The sequence below is a fragment of the Bombus terrestris genome, chromosome 13 (genome assembly GCF_910591885.1).
Source record: "Bombus terrestris chromosome 13, iyBomTerr1.2, whole genome shotgun sequence".
NCBI classification, from domain to species: domain Eukaryota; kingdom Metazoa; phylum Arthropoda; class Insecta; order Hymenoptera; family Apidae; genus Bombus; species Bombus terrestris.
The window spans coordinates 13,747,682-13,759,911 of record NC_063281.1 but is presented as its reverse complement, the minus strand read 5'-3'; the positions used below and the strand labels follow the sequence as shown (position 1 = coordinate 13,759,911).

At 38.9% G+C, this 12,230-nt stretch overlaps 1 protein-coding gene across 8 annotated transcripts in view; it reads right to left on the bottom strand.

The window, feature by feature from the left end:
- Nucleotides 1-633: 633 nt before the first annotated feature.
- The window catches only part of LOC100651016 (talin-1), a 48,017-nt gene continuing 36,420 nt past the window's right edge, over nucleotides 634-12,230 (bottom strand). For 7 of the 8 annotated variants that reach the window (XM_048411517.1, XM_048411512.1, XM_012315435.3 and 4 more), the window contains 5 exons: nucleotides 10,967-11,991; nucleotides 8,671-10,573; nucleotides 7,794-8,540; nucleotides 4,318-4,956; nucleotides 634-3,915 (listed from right to left, as the gene is read on the bottom strand). In XM_048411517.1, the coding sequence (XP_048267474.1) occupies nucleotides 2,884-3,915; nucleotides 4,318-4,956; nucleotides 7,794-8,540; nucleotides 8,671-10,573; nucleotides 10,967-11,991 (5,346 nt within the window). In that variant the 3' untranslated portion in view covers nucleotides 634-2,883. Of the gene's footprint in view, nucleotides 3,916-4,317; nucleotides 4,957-6,206; nucleotides 6,643-7,793; nucleotides 8,541-8,670; nucleotides 10,574-10,966; nucleotides 11,992-12,230 lie in introns of those variants that run through there. The other variant, XM_048411518.1, reaches the window with a different exon arrangement.

Below are 12,230 nucleotides of genomic sequence, written 5' to 3'. Positions count from 1 at the left end.
ACATATAATTTCCTATATATCATGGCACACACCTATAAGTATAATGTATACGTATATAAAATAAAAACACGATTGGCAATCGTTCTGAAAATATATAACACTAAATGCAATAATGTATACATATATATATATTTATATCTGTAGATCCCTTTGCAAGAGTTCGATAATACAAATTTATCTCTTCGCTTGTTTTTTCTTTTTGAAAACGATCTTTTTATACAAAGGGATTCTTCGTTCATCTTGTCTTCTGTTTCTTTTTTTTTCTTTTTTTCGTTTTATAATTATACTATCGAACATTAGTAAAGCATCTGTTTTTTTTCTTTTTTTTTTGGTAATATTCGAAAATCCTACGAGTTTGCTACGAGCATGTGAAAAAAGCGGTAGCTCATTAGACTCAGGCACTTTTTTTCACCCATTTATCGATTCATCGAGTCATCAAGACACTGAATTTTTACGCGAAATATTTAACATCTATGTATTTACAAATTCTTTCTTGACCTTCGAAAGACTGATGATAATTGCACTAATCTATCACTTGGAACAGGTCTGTCCAACCATCCACCTTCCAATCAAAATTTTCTAAGAACATTTTCACGCTTCAACACCTTGTTTGAGATCGTTTTTTTCAAAGTATAATATCATCTTCTTAAGCACTTCCCTTTTTATCGTGTCTACTCTTCTTAATTACATTCTTCGTGTGAAAATTTCTCTTTAGTTTTAGACTGCAATCTTATTTTTATAATAAAGAGTCTCAATAAAGAGCATTAAGCAAGAAATTATTATTAAAAGCTAATGCAAAGGAAATTCACGTTTAGAACAAATAAGGTTACACTAATTGAGAATTTACGTGTTATATAAAATTCGTAGATAAAAATTATGACAAATTTGTAAAAATATATAAAATTATCGATTTCTTACACGTAAAACTTGATCTTTTTTTTTATATAAATCCATGATTGAAATAAATACTTTGCAATCATTTACTATATCTCAATATTGAAATAATCATACTCGATAGATTATTTCGCTATAAGTTTTATGTGAGAAAAAAATAATTACAATAATTCGTATCATTGTAAAGAAACTAAGGATCTTGTTCCTAGTTTCTTATCCATAATTAAAGATTCTTTTTATTTGCAATTCTTATTAACACTTTGCTTTTATATAACGTTGTTGACATTTCTATACAAATTTCATTAGAATATTTACAATCTTGCAACTTCGATGAATCTCTTTAAATGTTGCATTTTAAATTAACTTATGAGTTAATATATACTTCTTCTGTTCGAAAAGCTCGATATTTGCAGTAATCAAAATAAATTACCTACTCCAGAACCTTCCATGACAAAATATTCAATTGAATTTTTATTACGATACAATTGCCGCATGTTCAGCGTACTATTTGGGTCTACCTCTCCATGAATCTTTCGCTATTCAATCTTGATGTCAATGAATAGAATCAGTCTATGTACCACTCACGTACAATAAGATTTCGTGTTATGCGTTCGAGATATCGTTCAAAACCTTTGAATTCAGTTGGACAGTCCTGATTCGAAAAGTCTAACGAGCGAAATTATTGAAAACGAGCGACCGCGAACGAATGGCAAAGAGCGCGCGATACAGAAGAAACGTAAGTTCAAGCAACGATTAGATTCCAGAACGAAAAGAGACGCACTTACAACGATAATGTTAAGAAAAATATTAAGAAGAACGGAAAATATTAAGGATAAACAGACGGAGACACCATAGGATCAGGCCACATGGTGTCAGAAAGTTAATAAAATTAAATGATATGTTGCTTCTCTTGTTAATCCGTGGTCTTAAACTTAAACTATTATGATAAATTAGGTCTAAATTAAATCAGGTATACGATTAATCGCTTGTCAATAAAATCAAAGAATAGAAGAAAGAAACATCGATTTGAACAAACATCTTTCTTTCTCGCTGGATTTCGTATAATTATCCAATTTTTTATATATTAAATACGAATACATATTTCGGAAAATGTAGATTTCCTGTCAAATTCTCCTTCGATTATAAATACAAATATTCTTATAAATCTTTCGAATATATTTTCAAAAAGATGTCTCAAAAGATCAAAAACGAATATGTTATCAAAATATTAAGAATCGTGGATGCAAAATGGTGGAAATATATCAATTGTGCAATTTTTTCTGGTATCGTTCGTATTAGATCAACAGAAATAAGTTCGTGGAAAAGGTGGACGGTTATATTCCAATCAATAGTCATTCTTATAAAGGCTAATTTCGAAAGCACATAGTTAATTCTACCTAAGGGCACTTTTCTACCGTTTCTCATCGCAAAGATTATCATACAAAGATTTTATCACGATTGCTTTTAAAAATAAAAATTAAAACGAGTAAGCTTGTCAATATCTCGAGCGAGAATTGTAAAATTTTCAATACGCCCGTATTTTTTGTTATTTGAACATAAACTCTCTCCCCCTCTCCCCCTTTTTCTTGAATATATTCCAAATTTACGAACTTAAATTGTAAATTCGAAGATATTGCTTTTGAACGCAAAATCATTAACTTCGAATCTTTGCTTCGTTCAGATCTAAATCCTTAATTCTTATTTGGTCATCAAGCCCTCATGAATTTTTACTTCTTCGCCAGTTATTCTTCTTCCATATCACGTATTCATATTTTCGCTTCCTATATCAACTCTTTCTTTCCTTCCTATTCTTCCCTATTTTTTTTTTTTTTAAGATTGTCATCTTTGTCCTAAAAGGCAGTCCTTAATTTATTCTCAACTGAGCACGTGCTGATATCGTGTAAACGATCGTTATTGGGTTTTTCATTGTCTTATCATTATACTTAACGTTGTTGTTAATGAATTGACGTGCAAAAGATGTTGCGATCATTACAACATGGTTGCCTCTGTATTATAACTTTCCTTGTTGATCTTCCTTTCGATAGAACTGTACTGACCAGATGAACTTTCCATAGTCACTTTCTTTTCGGTAACGAGGTATGGACTGTCTGAAACATACCGTCTATCATATTGGCTTTCGTTATACTTTTTCTCGACCGACCCATACTGACTTTCCATCGTAGACCGATACTGACTCTCTTTCATTTTCCTTTCTAACGTACTTTGCGTTGAATAAACTTTTTCCGGGCTAACCAGAGTTTGTCTGTCGGAACTGAGTTGGCCAATATTGTGCGTAGTAGAATGCTGTTGATACGTGCTGTAATTCATCTGTGACTGATTGTGAGTTTCATAAGCTTTGGTCTCGTATCTAGTTGTGCTCTCGTAGCCACTCTGTTCGGCATCAGTATCGGTGTCAGTTAAATCTGGGCGATTTTTATACTTGGCCTGTCGAATGGCAGTGAGTCTTCCTCTAGCTTCTTCCAGTTCCCTCTCGATACGAAGAACCTCTGATCTGGCGTTTATCTCCTGAGCGATACCTCCAACCATTCTACGATTTAGGATCAAAGATCTGTCTTCCTCTTGTTGAATAGCCTGTTGGGCTGCTCGTACTAAATTGTCGGTGGCGCGTTTCACAGCATTTCCAGCTGCTTGCAGACGTTTCGTGCTCTCGCTATCTGGATCAGCTTTTACTTTGCAAGCGACCAATAATTGTGCCGTACTGCTGGCTACCTGTTTCGCGCTGGAAATTAGTTTTTCTTCGGAGCTGACGCCTTGTACCAGAGCGTTTGCAGATTCAACGAGGCTGTGAGTCGCAGCTGCGACCATTCTTGCGGCAGAAATTAGACCTTCGGACCACTGGCCATCGTCGGAACTGGTTAAGGGAGTTCGAGAAACCTTTCCTGTTGCGATAAGCTCTCTTTGAGCGGCACTGGCTGCTTTTATAAGAGCCGATGTAGCGGCTGCGATCGATTTGGCTGCTTCTAGGATCATTTCGTCGAAGTTCATATCTTCGTTTGCCTCCTATGAAGGAAAAATGAAAACTTTTGTGGAAGGAGATAACTACAGGATTGTTTTTAATTGAATCCAACATTGAATTAATATATCGGTTGGATGATACGTGTGAATAATCGCCTTACCATCGGTGGATTTCTGCCGATGATGTTCCTGACCGCCGTAATAATATGTTTGATTCCTGGTCGATTCTTTCAAAAAACAACCAAGAATATCAAACATATCTTACGGAAATCAGACTGCTTCCTAGCGAATGAAGATTACTGAGACGACATTTAACGTCATGGGTTATTTCTATTGTTTTACAGCTAATAATAAGACAAATTTTTACTGATCCGAGACGAGATCTACGAGCAAATGCAGATCATACAAGAAATCATTGCCGCTATGACAATGATCCGAAAGACTCACCTGTATGCTTCTCCGAGGTCTCAAGCTAGCAAGCTTCTTCGCGGCAGCGTCGATACTGGCTGCAGCACCTAGTAACTCATTTTCTGCAATGACCGTCGGATCATCAGGGTCCACCCAGTCGGTGCCCTTCAGCAATTCAGCCACAGCCACTAATTCGGTAACGCTCTGAGCGATCTTTCTACTAATGGATGGCAAAGTGTGTTTTGCATCACCAGATCTTGAAGATATTTGTAATATAGCTTGCAACAATTCCCTATAATTAAGAGCGACGTCGTGACCAGCCTGAAGAGTTCTTTCTCTCAATTCAGCTGTTTCTGCGCAATTATATGCTGCTCCTTTACAAATGGTCAGCATGTCGCTGATAGCCTTTCGTCCCATGTTTGCAGCCGCAATTATGTCATCCTGTTTACAACTATTTCCAGCAGCTACAGCTTTGGCGGTTGAAGTGGTGATACTCTTAGTGCATCGAACCAGATCTTCGGGTGTCACGTTGATCTTCTGCGTCTCTGGAGTGTTCAAGGCGCGTATTTCTTGAGCTATCGCCTCGATGGTCGATTCCAGAGCCCTGGTGCCACGAGTGTGCTCATCTTCGACAGCTTTCACTGTCTTCAGCAGGGACGTCACGTTGGTTACCATCACCTGAAGACGAAAAGATAAAGCAAATTATTACATGTTCCATTCGGTACTACATGCGACAATCTGGGTACTGTTTCTTCGTACTCATCGTTGAAAATGGATGTAAGAATTATTAATGAATGGATATCTAAAAATCATATAATTTTCATCGTTATTTCTTTCCCTTTTATCGAATATTACCGCGCATTAAGTTGTCAATTACGTGATTTTTAGATTATTGCACTGCGAATGAAATAGAAAATATGTTACGGTGTTAATGCAATTGTTATCACTTGTGTTTTGAATAAAATGATGGCGATGATATGTTCTGCTGCACAAGAACCTTGAGAAAAGTTAACATTTTTTCTTTAAATATTGTTAGTCAATTTCTAATGCTATAACTAGACTCTAGATAAAATATTTGAAAAGATATTCAATCAATTGCTGTAAAATGATATTAGAAAATAAGACACGCATAAAACTAATTTCCTTTCCGACAACTTATTTTATCTCTTCGATATCCATCGCAAGATCGTTAATAATATTTGACCATATTTTCTAGGTATTTCACTTTATTCGCATTTATTTCGTACGTCTTATTAATTATCATTAAAAACAGAAAATCATTACGTCCAAAATTTGAATATCGTTAGAAATAACGAAAAGAAATCTGCTTAGAAATGTTATTATCATCATATTCTCTTTAACAAACTCTTTTAAATAACATATTAATCTTCGATTAGTCGACGAAGCATTAAAGCACGGTGCTATTAATCATTAATGCACACACGTTTGCAAGTAGAATGTACGTACCTAAAAGTTGCTTTGTTTTAAAAAAAATTTCTCTCCACGGATGAATTAAGATATTCGTGTAAAGGATGTAGTAGCGTAATAGAAATTTGATGATTTATTTCTTTATTACAAAAAAAAAAAAAAATATAGAGAGAAAAAATGTATAAAGAAATGACGATGTATGTTACAAAGTATAATAGTAACCCAACTGAAACACGATACAATTGTTTGCAGAGCAAGAATATCTACAATACGAATGCATGTGAACTAAAAACGTAGCAAAGAAGCGCATCACGTGTTACTATTTCTTAATATTATATTAATTAGTATCATATAATGCTATAAATGCTTCGATGTATAGTAACTCGAAAATAAATACTTGAAGAGAAGGAGAACTGTAAAATGCAAATTTGTCGAGAAATTCGTCACCAAGTTCTCTTCGCAGTGAATTAGTATTTAGGAAATATTTGTTAATATTGTCCTGTTGGAATTTTTTGAGATATTCATTTTTTTTTCTTTTTTTTTTGTAAAAAGAGTGTAAAAAGAATAACGAGTCTTGTTTCCACCCTTTCGGTACTGTACAGTGAAATATTATCAATTGTTTTCGCTTTTGTCTGCTTATACGAAGATACGTGGTTACAGACGTGATTAAAATTTTTCTTTCTGACTCCGATATGATAATGTACCAAAAGGGTAAACATCAGGTTCATCGAGAACCGAACGAAATATGTGTAAAAATCAATGCTTCGGCTACATGAGTAACAGCAAATCGGAAGTTCTCTGAGACGGTTGTTCGCTCTCTGAGGCTGAGAGCAGACGTATCAGCTCCTCCTCTTGATCGGACACGAACCATTCGGACTCCGAGCCACCGACGTCACTCAAAGGCATCAGCTGCTGGTGTAGCTGCTGTTCTAACACCTATCCGGATCGGCCAGACCAAAATCGTCAATGAAAGCTCACAATTAAAGTCCACCAAGTTCATGAGAGAAAATGTTTCGCTACTTTTCATCGCGTAAATGTAAATCTTATCGTCAACAAGCCAAAGAAAAAAAAAAAGAAAAAAAAATAAAGCCGGATAAGAATATATTCTCTCTGTGGTTGAAGGAAAAATCGGTACTGCCTCGCTCAGCGATTCTACACACTTTCCATCCAGGGAACATAAAGATCGAGTGTATAGTGTCTCACACACACGAAAAAATGGAACATCGAACGATGTAGGAAAGTGCAAGGTGGACTTTAATAGTTTTTAACAATGAATCTTCGGTCGAGACCGTTCTACCGAATACCTAGTGAGTGACATCATTGACAATTACATATTTTCGATTTACTCTAGTACCTTTTCGTATTTTTTCTATCTTTCTCTCTTTTTAGTCGGTTAGAGGTGAAATGGAAATGTATATCGATTAAAGTCCACCCACAAAATAACGGGAAATTGGTTCGTGATGTTAAGCGTGAAGATCAAATTTAGTATGTTAACGAGTAAAATAACAACAAAGTGCTGTTAGGTCCGTCATAATGATATTTCGCGTATCCTGCTTCGACTTGTCCTCCAATTAAAGCGATTCCTGCTGCGGTTAATATCGTTTAATCAAGCGTTTCCCAACTTAGACTTCTTTAACACCTGAAATTATTACTCGAATCGTGCGTTCTAAATCAACACTGATAAAAAGGAGATTCACTACTTCCATGTATACTTTGAATAATTTTTGTGAAAATTTCCATAGAAATGTAAAATTCTGCAGGTCCAATAGCTCGAAATACATATAATACTTATGATTCGTTTCAATTTGAAATGTCTGATTTTATACTAATTGGGAAATCAAGATCGAACATCATTTAGTCACATATTATTAGTCGCATACACGTATCCTTCATAAAGCTCTACTTCCTGATGTATCCTAGACGCTGCCATTCTGTTATAAACGTTACCATTACCTCTCCAACTCAAGCGTCTCTCCAAGACAAAGTTAATATCAAGCTACTAACAATAAGAGGAAATCCCTCGACCATCGGCAAAACGCCGACGTAATTACGAACAAGGCAACAAGAATAGGAACGATTCACCTTACCTTGGCAGAGTCCTTTAAATGTGCCATGCTGGGGTCGTTGATAGGTTTGCCACTGGCTGCTTTAGTGGCGTGTATCAAGTCGCCGAGTGCAGAAGCCACATCTTTTACCGCGTTTATTAGCATTACTTGAGCCTCGGGATTCTGACTGCCCAAGCTGGCAGCCCCGTATTTAACCACTTCGGCAAGTTGAACGATAGTCGACACAGCATTTTGCGCTGCAACTGCCAGTTGCTCTTGAGACGAGGCTGCTCCAGCTACTAGAGTTTTCGTATCTTCAACGAGAGCCTTGGCTGTCTTCAAGATGTTCTCTCGATGATCGGCAAAAGTGTCGCCTTCGTTTTCCGCGTGCAAGGTTCCAGCAGTGGCGAACATGATCGTGGTGTCCAGGTCACCGATAATGCCTGACACGGTACTTGCAGCGTTGATACAAGCTTGAGTACCCCTAGAACCAGCCTGAAGCGCAGCTAACACCTGAGATACCTTTTCCGTGACTATCTTGCTGTGCTCTGCGACTTCTCTTTGAGTGTAAGCGTCGCCTGGTGACATTTGGCAGGTTCCTGCAGCTCTAACGATGTCTACGCAGGCTTTGCCAAGCTCTTGGACGCTTGCGCGAAGTCTCGCAGACACGTCAGCGTTAGATGCGGCCGCTGAAGCGCCGGACGTATCGCGGGCTAACTGAGTGTACTTGTGGGAGATATCCACTATAAGAGGACTTAGTCTGGCTACGTCGGTGCTAGATTTTGTTGACTGAAATGTATAAAGATTGAGATAAATTAAACGTATGATACGTTAATCATCTTCGTACTAATCATTTCTTTCCTTTAACTAGATGTCACTAGATTCCTAATACCAACAAAATATTATAACTATTCCTTACCATTTCCTGCGCCAGCCGAGCGATCTCCTTAGCAGCTTCCACCATTCTCGTTTGATAATCCACGTAGGAATCCACTGTATCGATCGTAGACATTCTGTGATCTTCCAATCTAACCATGGCTCGAGAAATAGCGTCAATTAGCCCAGTAACAATTCCATAAGATGTCGAAATTGTCTCCAAAGTGTTTTGTAATTCCTGCAGCGCATCTTTCATGGATTCCACTGTCTCGTCAACTTCAGTGTGCAGATTAACTGCCTTCGGATTACCACCAGATTCTTTTGTCACGCAGACAAGCTGTAGAGCAGACTCGGTGACGGTTTTCGTCTGATCCAATAGCACTATCTGTTGTTTCGAGTGCACCATGTTTGAAGCAGCACCGATAGCACCAGAAACTAGAGGCTCGCAGTACAAAGCAATCTGATTGACGGCATGTCCTACGTTTTCAGCCTCGTATTTGGCAGCTGTTCGAAGAGGTTCCAATTTTTCTCGTAACTCGCTAGCACTGGTCTCCATCTGATCCGTGAATCCTTGCATCGTATTCTCTCTTCGTGAAACCAGTGCCTGTGAAACAGCACTGAAAGACGCGGCATTTAGTTCTCGAATTCTAGCTGATAGTTTCTCGATCGCAACGTCGCATTCCTTCTGCCCAGGTGCTTTGTCGCGGATGGAAGCAACTAGAGACTTGATCGAATCACTCACGCTCTTGCTATGATTTGCCAATAATTGCCAAGTTGGAGGGTCTTTTGGACTGACAGCGAGACTCTTGGCGGCTCGCACCATCGCGCAAGAACCATCGATAATAGCTTTACCGGCGCTAGTTATTGGCTCTTGGGCAGCTCTAGCTGTGACGGATATCTTGGCAGGCTGACTAGCGAATTCTGGAGATCCAGCAAACGTACACAGGTTGTCAACTGCTTCCAAAAGTGGCCTGGTAGCCTCTGCACACTTCGCCTTGTTAGCCTCAGAATAATTCTGATCCAGCGCCTTGATTTCTTTTACCAGGACTGATGTGGAATTGGCAACATCCTTGGCTGACTGAACGAAGTGACGTTTGGCAACAGGATTGCTGGTTTTGTTCGATGCTTCGCGACAAGCATTGCAGAGAGCACTCGTATACTTTGCTATCATGGTAGCAGCTGAAAGGACTTGTTGTTCGGTACTTGTAGGATTTCCAAGACTTTGACAGCCGGTATGAATGGCCTGTGCAGCTCTGAGGAACTGAGCTTGGTCTAGCAAACCTGGTTTTCCAGCCACCGATGTTGGATCGCTTACACCAGCTAGATAAGCAGCCTGAGCTGCTGCTTCTATCAGTCCGCAGATCGACAAAGAGACCCCTCTAACTGCCACCGAGAATTGTTCGTGCTCTGATTTCTTTGCGTGGTTAGCTATGCCCGTCATTCCGTCGCCAAGGCTCTTGCTCTTCTCCATCACGGTTTCTAGACATTCGAAGTAGCTCGCGTCAGAGATTGGTTGGCTAGGATTATCGAGGAGCGATCTCATCGATTGGATGTTTCTGATAGCGTTGTCACACTCGTTTTGTCCAGGCGCAGCCGAGGTACAGACATCGACGAGATAGTTGATGGAATCTGTGACGGCTCGTGCAGCTGCCGATAATTGATTCTTCGCGTTTGGAGCACCCGGATCGGCTGCTACGGATTTAGCAGTACCCAGAAGCTTGCTGGATGTCATGCTGACGTTTTTCAAAGAAACCACCATCTGACTTCGAGTCTCGATAGCTGTTTGACCGGCCATTTCCATGCCGACACCCAACAGATCTCCAAACGCGTTGGTGAATTGTTTGGAAGAATTAGCTAACTGCACTGGAGAGCGTACTGACGACACCACGTTTGAAGAAGCATCGTTCAAATTCGCAGCTGCGTTGTTTAGATCGCTTTGCAATTGTCTGTAAAGAAACGATTGGTTGCCTGCATGATAATGAAGTAAAAATTTGGAGCATAACCTTAGTTCTTATAAATAATATTATACGATTATTATTTAAATTAACAAAGAAACTATAATACATGTATAAGCAATGCGTAAGTACAATGAAATGTAGCATTTTACGTTGTTCACATATAATATTTTATTTTATATTCAGCATAAAATTTAAAGTTACATACATCTTTAGTATGCTAAATGCTTAACGCTATGACAATTTATCGTTGGTCGTTATCTCGAAAGATTCAAAGTGTGTCAATGAATAATAAGCAGTAAGTAAAATGAGGCAAATGAAAAGGTAAATATCAGTGTGCCATTTGATAACAAGCCTCTTATCAGTGAAAAAAGATATACATACCCATAACTCTTATTGGTTTGTGGGAACTCGTTCATGCTGAGGACCTGAGTCATATCTTCGATATTTTTAATTGCATCGTCTACGTCTCTTTGTCCAGGTAAGCAAGACACACATTTATTCAGCGCATTCGATACATCCTTGGCAACTGCAGCCAGATTAGCTTCGTTCTCTACACTATCAGCGTTCTTCAGAGCTCTTCGAGCTTCTTTGACAAGTCTTAACGACTTTAGAATAACATCATCGGCAGTCATCAAGATTTTCTTTTGCGTATCAGGTTGATGCGAAGTAGCAGCCACTCCGCGAACAGCATAAGTTAAATCTTTAAGGGCAGACGCTGTCTTTCGAGCTGCGCTTCCAGTGTAATTCTCATTTCCTTGCTTAGCAGCGGATAGAAGCTGAGCCATAGCGAATCCGACGTTCTTCGAGGTAGCACCTAGTCGGAGAGCAGTGGACTCTGGTGTCTCGTCGGGTAAAGGTCTTAGAGAAGCAGCTTCCACGGCATTGTAGAACTCTCTTAACTCGTCTTTCAAACTGTTTATCAATTCTTCGGCTGCATCTAATTCCAGACCGCCGCATGCTTCCCTGGCTCGCGTTTTAACTTCAGTGGCAGCGACATTTAGCTCCTTCAGAAGAGTCTCGTCGCTACAGGTTTCATTGCAGACTTCCAAGAGACCTTCGACCGCCTTTGTCACTTCACGAACTGCGTTCATCAGCTGCGTCTGACAAGCTGGAGAGTGCAAAGTTGGAGCTACGACCTTTGCACAGGCAACTAATTGCGATGTGGCCAATGCGCACTGGGTGGCGGCTGAGATTACACGATTTTGAGTCGCTGAATCCTCACAAGTGGCTGCGATATTCTTTGCTTTGAGCACCAGAGCGGCAGTTGAATTGGCTACGGCCTTAGCTAATGCCAATAGCATGTCCTGGAGTTCTCGATTCGAGTCATTTTCCTCTCCTATCGTTGTCAACACCTGGTGAGATGCCTCGCCAACACGGGATGCGGCGTTCAGCAAGTTCTGTCTCGGCTGGAGTAAGTTAAAGTTTAATAAATAAAGATATTAAGCGATATTAAGTATATCGGTGAAAAAGACAAAGTAAATCGCAGGCAAAATAGTCACGAATAAATTATTTTCTATTCTTTGGTGAAATGGCTTTAGCATCTATCTTGTTATCAAGTTATTCGTTCACTCAACATAAGAAAAAAGAAACATTTTGTTCATTTTCATCCTAAATGAAAGAAAAACTAATTTGCATTGCTTGCAAT